We start from the raw sequence: 16,713 nt of genomic DNA, 5'->3' as shown, positions 1-16,713 counted from the left end.
CCACGTTGGGTGTACAGGTTACTGAAATAAAGAAACAGATTACTTTAAAAAAATATATAGAACAAACTGAAGTCACATATACATGTGTGATGTTTGTTTTGAATATTAACACTGGCTCTGAGCCTGTAGGTAAACTTAAAAAAAAAATTGTTTTTAAGGGGTACCTGGGTGGCTCAGTCGGTTGAGCATCTGCCTTTGGCTCAGGCCCTGATCTCAGGATCCTGGGATGGAGTCCTGCATTGCCCTCCCTGCTCAGCAGGGAGTCTGCTTCTCCCTCTCCCTCTGTCTGCCCCTCCCCCTGCTTGTGCACTCTCTTTCTCTGAGAAATAAATAAATAAATCTTTTAAAAAATTGGTTTTGAGGACTTTTAGGCAGCTATCGGGAGCCTCATGCTTATTTGTGTTTCCACAAAATATGTTTTGCAAAAAAGGAAGGGGGGCACATGAGGTACCCCAATGATGATAAAATAATATTATTGTGTGAGTATGTATATGAATATGTGATACTAGCTTAATAATTTAAATAAACATTTGAAGTAAGATGATTACTTCAGAAAGAAAAATATCAAAGAAGAATCCAGTCTTTTCTGCTGCTGATATAGAACATCTGAAAATGTCTTTGTGAGACCTTCATCTGGCTTTTACAGTGGGCCTAGGCTGTTCCTTCAGACTTGCCCCTTGGTCAAACTTGGTGACCTGTAGCACAAGTAACACTATACAGCAACTGGGCACCTCCCCAAGGCCATGACCGTGACACTAGTGGGTCTCCCCGAACCCGGTCACAGAGGCTGTGGTTAGATGACATTAATTCTCATCAGGGAGTTTGACGGTATGCATAGAATTAATATTGGGTAGACAATTTTAATATTCCAACAGTAGATATCAAATTGTGTTTCCATAAATTATAACAAAAAGCAAAAAAAAAAAAATCCTTTCTAAGAGCAAAACACGATTATATCTGAGCTACTGTTCCCTGTGTTTAGAACAGTGTCCAATCACTCAATCTCCTAAGAGCTATAAAAAAAAAAAAAGAGAGAGAGAGAGAGAATGAACATTTCCTTTCATAGTAAGACAACCCATTGTGCTTTTAAGTATTGGAGGAAACTAAGAGATGCTTTAATTAGAGCAAGGGTACTTAAAAATGTTCGGGCTGTTTGACACAAATAACCATCTTTTTTCCTTTATTTAATTGCTCTTGGCTGTCTTTTACTGAGTGATGGTGATCAGTCTTATGTGAAGAACCCTGAGTTGTAACTACCTTTGTCTTAGAGTTATTTGAAAGTACATACTTCTTCCTTGTAGGAGCAAAACTCCAGCAGCAATTGGCCAAAATACACAACAATGTAAAGAAGCTTCAACACCAGTTAAAAGATGTGAAGCCTACCCCTGATGGTGAGCGAATTTAGATTTCATCTTCTTTTTTTTTTTTTTTTAAGATTCTATTTATTTATTTGACAGAGAGAGATTACAAGTAGGCAGAGAGGCAGGCAGAGAGAGAGAAAGGGAAGCAGGCTCCCTGCCGAGCAGAGAGCCCGACGTGGGGCTCGATCCCAAGACCCCCAGATCATGACCCGAGCCAAAGGCAGAGGCCATAACCCACTGAGCCAACCAGGCGCCCCTAGATTTCATCTTCTGACTTACATATTCATATTTGCTGTTATCACTAGAAATATTTATATACTTGGGTCACCTTGGTGTCTCAGTGGGTTAAGCCTCTGCCTTTGGCTCAGGTCAAGATCTCAGGGTCCTGGGATCAAGCCCCACATTGGGTTCTGCTCAGTGAGGAGCCTGCTTCTCCCCCTCTCTCTCTCTGCCTGCTGCTTTGCCTTCTTGTGATCTCTGTCAAATAAATAAATAAAATCTTTTTTTAAAAAAAAAGAAATATTTATATAATCTCCTAATAAGCGCCATTTTTCCCCTTTGGCCTTAATAGAGCTAGGTCATATTGGTTAGGGATTGGGAAAGATAGACTGGATAATTAACTGTGACAGGTGGTATTTATATAGTTCTTACCTTTAAAATGCTGTTGCATCCCCCAAGTTAGGAAGTGGATAGAACAGATCATAGTGTCACGTGCAAGATGGAAACTCTGGTGTGGAGGCATTCAGGTTCAGCTACTGAAGAGAAAAAGGACCAATTTCCTGATTCCTAGCCTAATGTTTTTCCCACCATTTGCTTTTTGAAATAATCGCCTTTCAAATAATTGCATTTCAAATACAGAAGGAAAAGCTTAATAGTGTTGGGACAAATGCTAGCCATTTGGAAACAAATAGCATCCTTACCTGCCTGAGTATGCCAACATTCATTCCTTTTTTTTTTTTTCTTTTTTTTTAAGATTTTATTTATTTATTTGACAGGGAAAGGCACAGTGAAAGAGGGAACACAAGCAGGGGTAGAGTGAGAGGGAGAAGTAGGCTTCCCTCACTGAGCAAGGAACCCGATGTGGGACCCGATCCCAGGACCCCAGGATCATGGCCTGAGCCGAAGGCAGATTCTTGACCGACTGAGCCACCCAGGCACCCCCCAGCATTCATTCCTGAAGGATCAAATCACTTATTACTTACATGCTTTTAGGCAAATGACTTGAACTCTTTGAGCTTTTATTTCCTTAGCTGTAAAATGGAGATTAATTACAGGATCTACCTCAGGATTCTTGGGGAGATGAAGTGAGACAAGCATATTAAGCACTAATCCAGTGTTTATAACGTAGAAAGAACTAAAAAATGATAACTATGACTGTGCTAATTATTACTTACTAAAGTAATACATGAAACCATAAAAATTGTAGAAAACAACAAGAATTCATAATTTTACAGTTGTATTCTAGTTTATAAGAGTGATGATCAGAAGCCATAGAGCCAAAAGTAGACATAACTGATTACTTCATACACACACAAAAAAATCCCAGAACCATAAAGTTGACAAACAAATTAGGAAAATATCAACAATACGTATGTAACTTAAAAAACCAATATCCATAGCATACAAAGAGTGTTGACAGATTGGAGCAACAAAGGTAAATAACCTAATGGGAAAATGGGTAAAGATTATCAGGGGCTTGTTTATAGCAAAAGAAATACAAAACACACATGAAGAAACTGCTCAGGCTCATTAATGATCACAAAAATGTCAGTGAAATCAGTCCTGACCCATTTCTCATCTCCTTAGAGAGGAAATAGAAATGGTCCACAGTGCACAGGAAGGGGGCGCTCAGGAGCCAGAAGTGGTGTAGAGCCCCCCAGCAGGACAGTGCGCCGTCCTTGACCCTACCGTAAAGCATGCATACTTCTTGATATGGCATTCACATTTTTCAGTAGTTGTCTAGGAACACTTGAGCCTACAAGATAACTACACAAAAGTATTCACCCCAGCATTGTATCTACCGAAAGGTTCATCACTTGGAGAATTAATGAAAAGACTTAGGGTAAATGTAGACAGCGAGATACCGAAAAAAGAATGAGGGGGGACATATGTACATTGACATGAGAACTTAACCACATGTATTTAACCCCATTTTGTTAAATGAAGACTGCTTGTCACAAGGCAGTATGTGTAGTAGCAGACATTTCTGTGGGAAAAATAATGATAGTACATTTTAATAATATGTGTGCGCAGGAATAAATCTATAATTGGGAAAAACACTGCAGGCATAAACATTAGCTTTATAAAAGCACAATTATCTTATCTTTTGGTTAAGAAATGTTTTGAAATTAAGGCAACATTCCCTTTTTTATTCTTTTTTATTCTTAGTCCTACTAAAATATGACATGTCTTTCCATGTTTGTTTGTTTGTTTGTTTGTTTTTACAGTTGTTGAAAAGCTCAGAGAAATGATGGAAGAAATTGAAAATGCGATTAACACTTTTAAGGAAGAACAGAGGTTAATGTATGTTTTAAATTCATTTTGATATAAAATTATGGACATTTATCTTTTATTACCTCTCCAGTAGGTTATTGTACACAAGATATTTTTTTTGTTCTGTATTTAATATTATTAGTCTTACACAAGAGCAATATAACATTTCTCTTCCTTTGTTTTGGGTTTTAGATTGCTTTTCATGTTTCAAGTGAATTTTCACTTATATTTGGACAAGACAGAAAACCCAAATAAGGATTTGAAAGATGTTTTTTTTTCCCCTCTGAGGAAACTCTTTTAAGGCTTAGATTTATAATGTAAATAATTTTAATTCGAGAAGATGACACGAGAAGAGTTGGGAATAATGAAATTTGGCGGGGGTGGGGGCAGGCAAGGTCCATTTGGATTGGTTTGTAGCTTATTAGTCAAAATTTACCTTTAAAATTTTAGATATGAAGAGCTTCTGAAAGAAGAGAAAACCACCAGTAATGAGTTGAGCGCCATATCCAGAAAAATCGACATGTGGGCTTTGGGAAACTCAGGAGCTGAGGCAGCCTTCAGAGCCACGCCAGGCAAGCTTCCTGTAGACAGAGAAATGCCAAGCACTCTTCCAGAAGAAGTGGTAGATTTTGAAAAATTCCTTCAGCAAACAGGCGGGCGACAGGGGGGCTGGGATGACTATGACCACCAGAACTTTGTGAAGGTGAGAAACAAACATAAAGGGAAGCCAGCGTTCATGGGAGAAGTTCTAGAAAACCTTCCTGGAAGAACGCAGGAGGAAGTTCAGCAGCACGAGAAATGGTATCAGAAATTTCTGGCCCTGGAAGAAAGGAAAAAAGAGGTAAAAATCATAACAATAGCTATTACTTGTTTTATGTTTCTGTCTTCCAGGCACTGTGTTAGATTCTTTAACATGGATCATTATCTTTACACCCACTTGGGAAGTGTGTTTATAGTCCCGCAACCCACTGTCCAATAAAAGAGAAACTGAGGCAATGAGAAGTTAAGTAATTTTACCCAACTGGTAGAGCTCCAGCTGAATGTCTCAAGACCCTGAGAAATACAACAGCGGGCCACAGGCCTTCTGAGGGTGGGCAGAACCCTCCATGTCCTCTTGAAATGTGGGAAATCCAGAGCTACTTAGGCTTTTGGTAAAAGTCATCTTCCCACTGAGGCCCGGCTGTTTTCAACAGAAAATAAAGAGGGAAAAGACTCTTTGACTCTTAACAGTTTCTTGGAGTTTTGGCGCTTAAGCCTCATTGTTTATTTTAAAAGACTCAAGATGTTGGCTACCCCAGGGGAAAGAGTAACTATTACTGGTAGCAGATACCTTACAGGTTTCATTTTCACAATGATATTATTCTGGCTTTGGTTTAAATCAGGACTTCTCAGCCTTGGCCCCATGAACTGTTTGGGTTGGAGACTTTGCTGTCCTGTGCACTGTAGATGGTTAGCAGTGTCCTTAGCCTTGACCTTCAAGGTGCAGTAACACCCCCTTAGTTGTAGTCATCAACAGTGTCTCCAGACATGGCCCGTGCTCCCTGCAGGGCAAGAATTGCCCCTGGTGGGGTGCCGTGGGTTTAGATAGTCTGAGTTTGAGTCCCTCTTGTAGACTTGTGCTGTAATAAACATCAGCTGGTTTGGTTTGACAGCAAAAGTATGATTGTTCAACAAATGATATACCTAAGGAGTATTGAAGAAATGTGGATTCCAGGTTTAATTTAAAATGTTAGAGAAAATAACTAAGGTGTGTGTTACTTTTTTCCCTGTGAAAAAGGTTGAAGATATAGGAAAATTGGCATTTGGGTCTTTAAGAAAATTATCTTAAATAAGTCTTTTTTTTTTGAGAGAGAGATTGCGAGTGTGCACATGCAAGATCATGCCAGGGGGATGGTGAGGGGAGGAGGAGCAGAGGGAAAGGAAGAGAGAGAATATTAAGCAGGTTCCACATCCAGCACAGAGCCTATCACTGGGTTCAATCTCATGACCTTGAGACCATGACCTGCACCGAAATCACAAGTCAGATTCTTAACCAACTGAGCCACCCAAGCCCCTGGAAACAAGTCATTTTTAAAAACTCGAAATAATGAGCTGTTAAGAATTATTTGGGCTTTTTTTCCAGGATGCTGAAAACATGGGGTCCCTGGACCAGCAAAGTCAGCATCACCTGGGGACTTACTAGAACTTTCCGGGCCCCAACCCCAGACCTAATCTGAGCTCCGGGTGTGGGGAGCAGGCTGTGTTCCCACGACACCACTGGGTTATTCCGTTAAGAGCTTAAGCTTGAGAGCCACCTCCCTGGGGAAAAAGGGCAGGAACAGTGCTTCTTGTAATAAAGATGAACCACCTGGATTCTAGCTCCCTCTTCTCCACAGTCTGTTTCCTGATGTTTGACTCTTGATTGAGAGAATGTGGTTGAGTCAAGTTGAGAGTCGTTCCCTGAAGTAGGACATGTTGGAGGAGAAGAGGGAAGTTTGGGGCAAAGCATCGGGAATGTAGTTTTAACTCTACAGAGTTAAAGGTGATGAGTAGGAGGGACACCTGGCTGGCTCGGTGGGTGGAGCGTTCAACTCAGCATCTCAGGGTTGGGAGTTCGAGCCTGACGTTGGGTTTAGAGATTACTTAAAAATAAAGTCTAATTAAAAAAAAAAAAAAAAGATGATGGGTAGGAAATTTTCCATTTTTACCTTGCACTTCATTTAATATGCCGTTTTGCCCAACTGAAGATAATGACTTTCAGACGTGCTCTGAACTTTCTGGCCTGAGCATCCTTGCTTGTCTTGTTCTGTCTTTCTAGAGCCTCCATTCTTTCTTTTCCCTCCAATACCAGCCCATCAAAATCTGCCCCTATCAGAAGCTACTTCCTGTTTGCCCACTCAGACACAGAAGTTCCCTCAGAATTCACAGACGCCTTGTGTATACTTTTTTTTTTTTTTTGAGAGAGTGAGTGTGAGCAAGGGTTGGGGGGAGAGCAGAGGGAGAGGGAGAAAGAGAATCTCAAGCAGGCACCATACCCGGCACTGAGCCCGACCCGGGGCTCAATCTACAACCCTCAGATCATGACCTGAGCTGAAATTAAGAGTCGGACGCTTAACCGACTGAGCTACCCAGGCGTCCCTTGTTTATACCTCTTTAGTGACGTGCTAGGGTGCATTCTATATGCTAGTGTTTAGGCATGTATCTTATCTCACCCCGAGCCGTGCTACTCAAACGTGGCCCATGGACTGGATGTCAGGTTGTGTACTGTTGCTGGTTTCCAGTACGATAAATTGTGCCCGAATCAGCTACTCAGTAAGCACCCTGTGTAGTTCAGTTCCCTTTTTTTCCATGGAAAACGTCCTCACTGAAGGAAGCAGTGCGTTGATTTACATTCTGGAGTACATTCGGTATTTTTGAGGACCCGCACTCTGAGAGACTCTCGTAGAAGGCGCTTGGTGGTGTTTTAATTATCCGTGGCTCCTCTCCCACTGCCTTGCATACAGTGCACGTGCCGTGGGGATTTCTTTCTTGAGTGTACACTACACCATGAGAAAAGATGAAGAAACTGTTTCCTGACTAGAGGGGAGAGTGTTTCAGGAGATGTCTCCTTTATGGCTGCTAGCAGGCTGCTAGAATTTTAAATAATATTTATATACCCACAAGTGCAGTACAGCAATTTTACTTTTCTTTTTTTCACACTCCTGAATCGTTACGTGCCAGGCACTGACTCACTGAATCTTCACAGCAACCCTGTTTGAGAGGTACTCCCCCACCGCTTTTACTGATAAGCAGAGTGAGGTCAGAGAGGTTCCGTGACTCATCCAAGTGCACACCTACTAAATGGTGGGGCCAGGGTTTGGTCCCAGACAGCTGGCTTCAGACCCTATGCTCCCAAGCTGCCCACTTTTAATTCCTTTTTTGATATTTGACCAGAGGTAAAGGTCACCATTCTAAGCCTAGACAGACGGTTTGGAAGCAGAGTGAGATAATCAGAAGAAAGAGGGGCGCCTGGGTGGCTCAGTTGGTTAAGCAGCTGCCTTCGGCTCAGGTCATGATCCCAGCATCCTGGGATCGAGTCCCACATCGGGCTCCTTGCTCGGCAGGGAGCCTGCTTCTCCCTCTGCCTCTGCCTGCCATTCTGTCTGCCTGTGCTCGCTCTCTCCCCCCGCCCTCTGATAAATAAATAAAATCTTTAAAAAAAAAAAAAAAGAAGAAAGAGATGTTCCCCATGAATGCAAACGAAGAGGGTAAAGGAGAGGAAGCTACTTGACAAGGTGCCCTCCTTGTGAACCTGAGAATTAAGAGAGGACGGGGGAGGCCAAAAGAACAAACCACTATTCAGTGTTTAAAAGATACATGATTTTTTTTTTAAATGAAGTAGAAAAAAATTGCTTTGGTTCAGGAAAAAAAAAATGCTTTAAAACCTAAACAACCAGCCTCCTGCAAGCAATGTTCTTTCTAGAAAGATGGATTTGGGGTTGCCTTTTCAAGTGCTCTTGGTTATTAAAAATGTTTTTCTCTTCCTGTCTTTCTCTCTCTCTCTCTTTTTTTTTAATCAGTCTATTCAGAACTGGAAAACCAAAAAGCAGCAAAAGAAGGAGGAAATTCTCAAGTTAAAGGAAAAGGCGGAGAACATATCTCTGCTCTTCCACAGTAAAAACGAAGATAATCAAAAGCGAAAAGAGGAGCAAAGAAAGAAGCAGAAACTGGCCGTGGAAGCATGGAAGAAGCAGAAAAGTCTAGAAAGGTCCATGAGACGCGCCTCCCAGGTGAGAGAAGAGGAAGAGAAAGAGAAGAAGCAGCAGAAAGTGCGGCAACGCCAGTTTAAACTAAAATTGCTCCTGGAGAGTTACGCCCAGCAGAAGAAAGAGCAGGAAGAATTTCTGAGGCTTGAGAAGGAGATGAAGGAAAAGGCAGAAAAGGCAGAAAAGAGAAAAACGGCTGCCGAGGAGATCTCCAGGTTTCAAGAACGAGTGAGTCGGTAATGGTTCCTGGGTCCGCCTTCAGGGCCCCACGTAGGGGTGTCCCGCTCCAGACTGAAGTCCGCAAAAACGGGCCTGTACCCGGCATTCATGTGGTGAAAGTGAGGAAGCCGTGCTCCCTGAATCCTAGTGGGTTGTATAGCCCCCAGGGAAAGACAGACGTGAGACTGCGCAGAAGGAGAGTGATGGAGGGGGTTCGCTGGGGACTTCGGGAGGCAGGCAGGCAGCGAGAGAAGTGTTCCAGAGCTGTGGGGGTCAGACAGAAGGTGATGCCGGGGTGCAGTCTTGAAGGAGAAGAAAGGCAGGGATCCTTCCTGGCAGAGGGAACAGCATGAAGGGCAGAGGGAACAGCATGAAGGATAGCAGTGTGGTTTAGGGGGAAACCTGTAAGAACCGCAGTGATCTCAGGGCACCAGACAGGAGCTGGGAAGCAGCCGGAGAGGACGCTGGAAAGGTAGTCACTGGTCAGGCCACACATGGGCTGTGTTCTCTGCCAGACCTGCTGGCCCTACGCCCACTGGTGATGCGCTCCCTAGTTCATTGTCCATCTCCCCACCGTCATGAAAGCTCCATGAGGGCAGAGGTCTTGTCCTTTTGGTTCATCCGTGTACCCTCAGGTCTGGTACGGTGTAGAAACTCAGTGTGTACTTAATGGAATCAAGGTAACTGCTGAGAGGTAGGGGGAAATAAAAAACATACACAAGAAAAATGCTAATTGAAGAAAGAGTACAGTTTTACGTGGAATTCAGTCCAAAAAGTATTTAAAAAGATAAGGAAGATTATTTATTTTTTCAAGATTTATTTATTAGAGAGAGAGAGAGAGAGGGGGCAAGTGCAGCACGTAGGACAGGCAGGGAGGGGCTGGCTGAGGGAGAAGCCCCAGCAGACTCCTTGCTGGGCCTGGAGCCCAGGGTGGGGCTCAATCTCACGACCCTGAGAAAGTGGACTGAAACCAGGAGTCAGGCACTTAACCACCGTAACCCCAACTTAACTTGGGATACTTAACCCAGGTACCCAAGAAGGATACTTAAAATGAAAAAGGGTTCAAATGAGATATAACTGGGGGAGACTGAATGGCTCAGTGGGTTTAGCGTCTGCCTTCGGCTCAGGTCATGATCCCAGGGTCCTGGGCTCCAGCCCCAGCCGTTGGCTGCCTGCTCAGCGGGGAGTCTGCTGGTCCCCTGCTGTGCTCACTCACTCTCTCTCTCTCTCTGCCAAATAAATACTCTTTTAAAAAATGAGATATAACTGTTATGAAATAATTGTTATGAAATAATTCTTATGAGTTGTTATGAAATAACTGTTATGAAATAATTCTTATGAATTGTTATGTGCATCAAAAGACATAGCTGCAGCTGTCATGAAGCAAAAAATAAGTGAAATGCAAAGAAAAATCATAGACAAAACCACACTAATGGAATTTCCCTTAGTCCATATGTGAAAATCTTCCTAAATAACAAAAGATCCCATGCGTTCTCCCCACCGCCCACCAAAAATGGCGAGCAGGCCACACAATAAAAGACCAAGAAAAAACAAACAAACAAACAAACAAGAAATCCTGTAAAATAGAACATATGTAAGAGATCTAAAACCAGATATATCTGTGTTGAAAAGTGAAAATGGGCTTAGCTCAACTATCAAAGAAAAGGAGTTTTAGATTGAACTATAAAATAAAACAACTAAAGAAAAGCGATTCAGAAAGGATGGGCATGTGTTACATTTATATTCAAGATAAAGACAGCTCTTAGCCTTTGTTGGAAAAGGTTGATATTGAAGTATTGATATTTAGGGTAATTTTTCTTGCAAGCTACTGACCTTTGAAGCAAATTCTAATGAATTTTATTTTCTTAATTGTTACCCTCCTATTGTTGGTGTATTTTTTTTTTTTTAGGATTTACATAAACTTGAATTGAAAATTCTAGATCGACAGTTAAAGGAAGATGAAAAGGCAGAAAAACAAAGAAAACTGGCAAAATTAAAAGAAAAGGTGCTGTGTGCTGAGATTTATTTTTATTTTTATTATCCTAACTCCTTGATTGGTAAGGAGGCAAGCATGAAATCCATTTTCTTTATATCCAGAACTCTATTTCTGTATCGCTTCCTCTAGATTTCGTACTTAACAGATTTACATATTACAAAGCACAGCTAAGCACAACTTAAGCAACCATTGGAATTCTGCCATTTCACATTCTAAGCACCTTATTTTCTTTTACCCTGAATTAATTTTCTCTTCTTACTCTTCATTCTGTTTTTCATTTTCTTCCGTACGTGCCTCTGTTTTAGACCTTTTAGTGGCTAGGAGCATTGCTTAATCTCTCTGGGAGTACACGGACTACAGATGTTGGTGACTCTCCTCAGAATGAAGGACTTTCCTGGTAGTTATTTACCCTAAATTCATTGTCTGCCTATCCCACGGTCACCCTTGGAGACATTACATTTCCCTCAGAATAGAAACAAAAAATAGAACAGTGGAAGCAGAATACAATAATTGAACTAGAAAAAAAGAAACTAAAGTAAACAGTTTATTAATAGATTAATGGAGTCCAGATTTTCTGTTAGCTCTAGGAGCACAATTGGAAGTTTGCTAAAAAGGTTATTAACAGTTTTATTTCTGTTTAGCGAATTTCAAGGGTGTTTCTTATAACTGCTTGCTGTTGTTACTGAACATCTCACTCACTAGCCCAAACTTAATAGCGCATATAAAGTAACTGGCACTCATTTTCTTTCTGATTACAGGTTGAAAACAACGTTGGTAGGGATCCCTCTAGGCTTTACAGACCTACCAAAGGTTGGGAGGAACGGACCAAGAAGACGGGACCCACAGGCTCTGGGCCACTTCTGCATATCCCACACAGGTAAAAAGGAGTTAAAGTGGGTGTCCACTTTACAATAACTTCGTAACTACATGTTTATATTTTATATAGTTTCTATTTGTATGCTCTGTTTTACAGTTAAAAAGTTGATAAAAGTTGCTAAATAATGTTCAGTTATATAGATGTTCTATGCGTTGAAAACTTGAGCTATTTACGCTTCTTACCTAATAACATGGAGTGGCATTTAAGTCACCCATGAAAAGCATTTTACTTATCCAGGAGGCATAGTATATTACCTCTCAGCAAGTCCAAGGTAGAATTTAATTAACTAGGATTTCTAAAAAAATTCCTTTTGTATTTATAATTGCCCTTCTTCTTCTCCATAGGGCTATTCCGACCTGGAGACAAGGACTTGAGAAAAGAATATGAGATAATGAAGTTGGTATTCAGTTGATGAAAGTGTCAGCATGTTCAGACGAGGAGAGAGTCAGTGCCCATGTTCTTTAAGTAGTACTAGCCCCAGTCAGATTGGTGACCGTGTTGTTTGTGAACACACAGGTACTGAGTTCCCTGCAGCGCTGTTGGAGCTCGTCTATACTCAGTGGGTATTTAATGTGTGTGTTGGCCTATTACTGATGTAAACGGTATTTGAATAAGTGTATGTTACACACGTGATTTCATTTAAATCCTGAGAACATTTCAAAGTTATTTTGTTTTTGTCATGGCATAGCAAAATAAATTGGGCCAGTCATAGAGTATCTTTTTTTTTTTTTTTTTTTAACAAAAATTTTGTAACATTTATAACTTGGAGGGGAATGAGCTCAAGGAACAGAAATGTAAAGATTTTCCTTTCTGGGGGTTAATAAGTCAGTACTTTTCTAAGTTTAACAAATTGGTAGTTTGTCAGTTGCTACATTTTTGTGTAATAAATATTTTGTATTTGTTGGAAGCATGCTTTGTTTTATATAGAGAATATTTATTTTAAAAATATGCCTTACCTCGAAATATCCTATTATTTATATTATCGACATCTTTTTGGTTTCCTTTGGCTATGCCAGATTTCCCATTAGCCTTTCTGGATGTCACACATTTATAAAACCTTTGAGTCTTTCACATTTTCTGGCTGGTGCAGTTTTCTTTACTGCTTCTGTTTGGCTCAGAATATTTGGTCAAAAGAGGCAACTTTAAAATTTCCAAACTTTTATACGTGAAAACACAATTTAACTTAATTTGACTCAACTTTTCATATTATAAAATCTTAGGTCCTAACTTTAATCAGTCCCCATCTTATAGGAGAGGTGTAATATACATAATAAATAAGAAAGAACTTGTGTTTTTTATATCTTATCTTAGAATATCTTTAATTTATAACTTGAAACATCTAGGTCAAATGACTCAGAAGTTTACTGTTAGTAAACTGTTAGTAGTAACCTTTACTTATTTCACAGTTAATTGTCAAAGTTGATGGCTTCCAAATTTTGGAAACTGAATTTGATTACACAATTATTGGTGCAAAATGAGAGAAATAACATAAAACATCCTTAATCAGGGATGCCTGTTTTATTTGTAGCCCTCGTTCTCTTTAACTTTGTTTTTAAATGGTTGGAGGCCATTTAGAGACACAATATTGGACAACAGATTTTAAACACAGAATGGAACTACTATACTATAAGATACACAAAAGAAAGCTTTCTTATACATGGCTTTTGAACACTGCTTTTTGTTGCACACAAAGGTAACTTTCCATTCCCTGCATCAAAGGTAAGCATACTGGGTAGTGTGAGTTTTGGCTTTTTGTCTGTTTTTTTTGTTTGTTTGTTTGTTTCTTAATAAAACTATGGAATTTTCTTTGACAAAACCAGTCCTTCTAACTGAATCTAAAACAAATGAAGGATGTATAAAAGGTATAGAATAAGCATAATTAATAGTATCTTCAGTTGTAGGCTCAGAGAAGATATAAATAAACATTTCATTTACCGGTTTAAAAAGGATCTGAGGGGCACCTGGGTGGCTAAGGGGGTTAAAGCCTCTGCCTTCAGCTCAGGTCATGATCCCAGAGTCCTGGGATCCAGCCCGCATCAGGCTCTCTGCTCAGTGGGGAGCCTGCTTCCCACCCACCCCCCCGCCTGCCTCTCTGCCACTTGTGATCTCTCTCTGTCAAATAAATAAATAAAATCTTTTAAAAATAAATAAATAAATAAATAAAAACGATCTGAGTAAGAACTTTAGAAAAAAACCCTAAAGGAAAAATGTTAATAAAGCACCCTTAATTCCATCACTCCATGGTAACTTTTTCCAAAAACGTATCTACATATTTTAAAATAGCTACAGTCATAGAGTATGTTTTATTTACTATACTAAGTTATACATACTTTCCTATGTTTCTATAGAATTCAAACATTATTGTTTAATGGCTAAATAATGTTCAATTATATAGATGTCTTATCATGCTTGTATGTTGAAAACCTGAGCTATTTACACTTCTTACCTAGTAACATAGAGTGGCACTTTGCATGGGGGTTGGCTTCTGTCATGCCTATGTCAGCAATCTTGTGTGGTCAAAGTCACCCATGAAAACCCTTTTACTTACCTAGGAAGCATGTTATATTATCTCTCAGTGAGTCCGTCATGGAATTTGGATCAGATTGCTGGTTCCTGAGCTGAGAATCAGAGGAAAATTATCTGTTTTCTCTTTAGGTGGCCCAGTTGAACAGGATTGTCTTTCTGAGCATGTATAGACTGCTTTGTCCATAGTAAATTAAATGTGTGTGATATGACCCCACTTTCAACATTCTGAAACATTTGGTGGTGCGTGTTTGTAAGGGAGGGAGAAAGATCTTAACTGTAATGACCATGAAAACTCCTCTAGACCAGGCATACCTGAAAAACAAGGAATGTGGCCTCCCTATTTGTAAAAAGCCCAAGAACAGCCCTTTGGTCATGCCGTATTTGTTTCAGACATACAGGAATCCCTGTGAATAAGTCGTAACTGGTACCTAAAATTAGGCGCTTTGGGTTATTGAATAAGGAGAAGATAACTGCAGCCCACACAGCATGTATTTTAAATAGATTTTTCTAAAAAGGTAACAATTAAAATTATACGCAAACTTAGCTTAGCGGACTATAGAGAACCTAGGTTAGAGAACCTAGGTTTGAGCCTGATCTTTTGGTGGATTTTTCCCCCCAGACTGCCTCGTGACCTTTTAAAGGGAATAATATATGGTTGAAGCAAATTAAGTTCCAACTTTAAAAAAAAATTGCTAGAAGCATGCTATTTCATTTTAATATAGGGGTAGTTGGAGAACATTTGAGCTTGTTTGCCACGGCAAATTGATGCGACAACGATGCTAGATGAACACAGACTTAACATTAAGAGTAAAATCTTGCAAAAGAAAATGATGCAGTCACACATAGAAATATAAATGTAAATTGTGTATATATGTGTTTATATATTTATATTTGTTATTATTCATATGTGTATATGTTTATATATTTATATTTGTTATTATTCATACGTGTGTGTGTGTGTGTGTGTGTGTGAGATTGCTGGTATCCTAGAGAGGACTAGGAATGTCTCTGAGCTCAGGAAGCGTCCGTAATTTTTAATAAACATTTATCTTCACAGCTTGATTTGAAGATCTAGCCTCCCTATATCCATTCAGCTGAAAGCCGGGGACTTGCAGAAAGGATTTTTTCTGATCCATCCATTTTCAAATAGACCATCCTTTACAGCCGCGATCGTCTCAAAGCGAACTAGAAGTTTTTGATCTTGCACTTCCAAATACCGAACGAGGATCACAGTTCTAGAGGGACTGGGGGATTTGTGGGCTGAATTTTACAAGGCTTGAGAGGGGTCTCCAAGCCTGCGGGGCTCAGAATAGAAAAGGTGGCTGTAGAAAGAAATGCGAATGCACCAAGCGCTGCGTTTAGACTGTGAACAGCGAGTCGTTTCAACCCCAGACGGGCGCGCGGCGGGCGCACCGCCCGTGCCCACGCACCATCCCCGTGTGGCCCCTCGGGCTTCCCTCACGCCGCACGCCAAGTGCTTCCGGGTCGCGGCGGACGTCGCTTCCGCAGCAGCATGGCGGCGACGGAGGAAGAGCGGCCGGCTGGGAGCGGTGAGGGAGAGCGGCTGGATTTCCTGCGAGACCGGCACGTGCGGTTCTTCCAGCGCTGCCTGCAGGTCTTGCCCGAGCGTTATTCTTCGCTCGAGACCAGCAGGTAACTGGTGGCCACGGTCAGCGGGGTGGGCAACGGGGCTCCTCGCCCCAGCGGAAAGGCTCCGCGGAGCCGGCTGGCTGACCCGGCGCCTGCGGGCCCTGCGCCACCGCCCACCTGGCAGTGCGAGGTGCTTCTCCTCACAGGCGGGTCTGCAGTCACCCTCATTCCACCCGGGCTGTGGCGGGAGGATTGGGGCAGCAGTAAGTCGAGGGCTTGTGGAACCTCCGGTGTCTGCCTTTATCACTTCCCAACCATTTTTCCTGTCAGCTCCGAGCTTCCTCTAAAATCCCGCTACGAGCCTGTGAATCAACTTGGCCTCATTACTTCCGAGTACAGAAGGGAAAAGACGCATCACTTTGCTTTCGTATTTTAGATAAATAGCCTCTCCTGGGCTACCTATCCTTCCCTCCAAAACGTCATTCCCTCTTGATGGAATATCCGTATGGTGTTGGATGGATAGGAGCGGCGCGGAGCCTGTCAGGTTCGAGTAGAGATTCACTTTCCAGGAATTGTAAATCTAAGGGTAGGAGAAGGTTGGCGGATGAGGTGCGGTGTTCCGTGAAGCAGCCTGTTAAAAGTGTATCTGCTGTAGCCGTGTGAGTTGGAGTTGGCTGAGGAGTGTGATTTGGCTGCGGCGAAAAAACTGTGAATTAGTCATTCGGAGTAAAAGTCTGGGGATGAGAAAGAGAAGGAGGCGGTCCTTGCTCTGCAGTGCTGTGTTTTGAAGTGAGGCTCCAACGCTGCCCAGGACTGGGTACGAAGAGAGCCGATTGGGTTTGCTCTAATCTCTCCGTATTTTTTTGAACTCGGATTCTCTGGTGTCTTTTGAACATTGCATGGCTGGGTCAGATCTGTGAGTTGTTT

The 16,713-nt window shown here is 41.4% G+C and overlaps 2 protein-coding genes across 6 annotated transcripts in view; both read left to right on the top strand.

Annotated features, from left to right (window-relative positions):
• The window catches only part of CCDC112 (coiled-coil domain containing 112), a 28,173-nt gene extending 15,596 nt beyond the window's left edge, over positions 1–12,577 (top strand). Inside the window, exons 4-10 of one of the 4 annotated variants that reach the window (XM_044263156.1) lie at positions 1,302–1,391; positions 3,809–3,884; positions 4,305–4,695; positions 8,393–8,806; positions 10,707–10,802; positions 11,552–11,670; positions 12,015–12,577. In XM_044263156.1, coding sequence (XP_044119091.1) covers positions 1,302–1,391; positions 3,809–3,884; positions 4,305–4,695; positions 8,393–8,806; positions 10,707–10,802; positions 11,552–11,670; positions 12,015–12,057 — 1,229 coding nt within the window. In that variant the 3' untranslated portion in view covers positions 12,058–12,577. Of the gene's footprint in view, positions 1–1,301; positions 1,392–3,808; positions 3,885–4,304; positions 4,696–8,392; positions 8,815–10,706; positions 10,803–11,551; positions 11,671–12,014 lie in introns of all 4 variants that reach the window. The other 3 variants (XM_044263126.1, XM_044263146.1, XM_044263136.1) reach the window with 3 other exon arrangements.
• A 2,938-nt stretch (positions 12,578–15,515) lies between these two features.
• PGGT1B (protein geranylgeranyltransferase type I subunit beta) overlaps positions 15,516–16,713 on the top strand; it is a 57,930-nt gene continuing 56,732 nt past the window's right edge. Inside the window, exon 1 of one of the 2 annotated variants that reach the window (XM_044263103.1) lies at positions 15,516–15,849. In XM_044263103.1, coding sequence (XP_044119038.1) covers positions 15,531–15,849 — 319 coding nt within the window. In that variant the 5' untranslated portion in view covers positions 15,516–15,530. The remainder of the gene's footprint in view (positions 15,850–16,713) is intronic. The other variant, XM_044263114.1, reaches the window with a different exon arrangement.

This window comes from Neovison vison, chromosome 1 (genome assembly GCF_020171115.1).
Source record: "Neovison vison isolate M4711 chromosome 1, ASM_NN_V1, whole genome shotgun sequence".
In the NCBI taxonomy this organism is placed as follows: Eukaryota; Metazoa; Chordata; class Mammalia; order Carnivora; family Mustelidae; genus Neogale; species Neogale vison.
The sequence above is the reverse complement of the archived record's forward strand: the minus strand, read 5'-3'. Positions and strand labels throughout refer to the sequence as shown.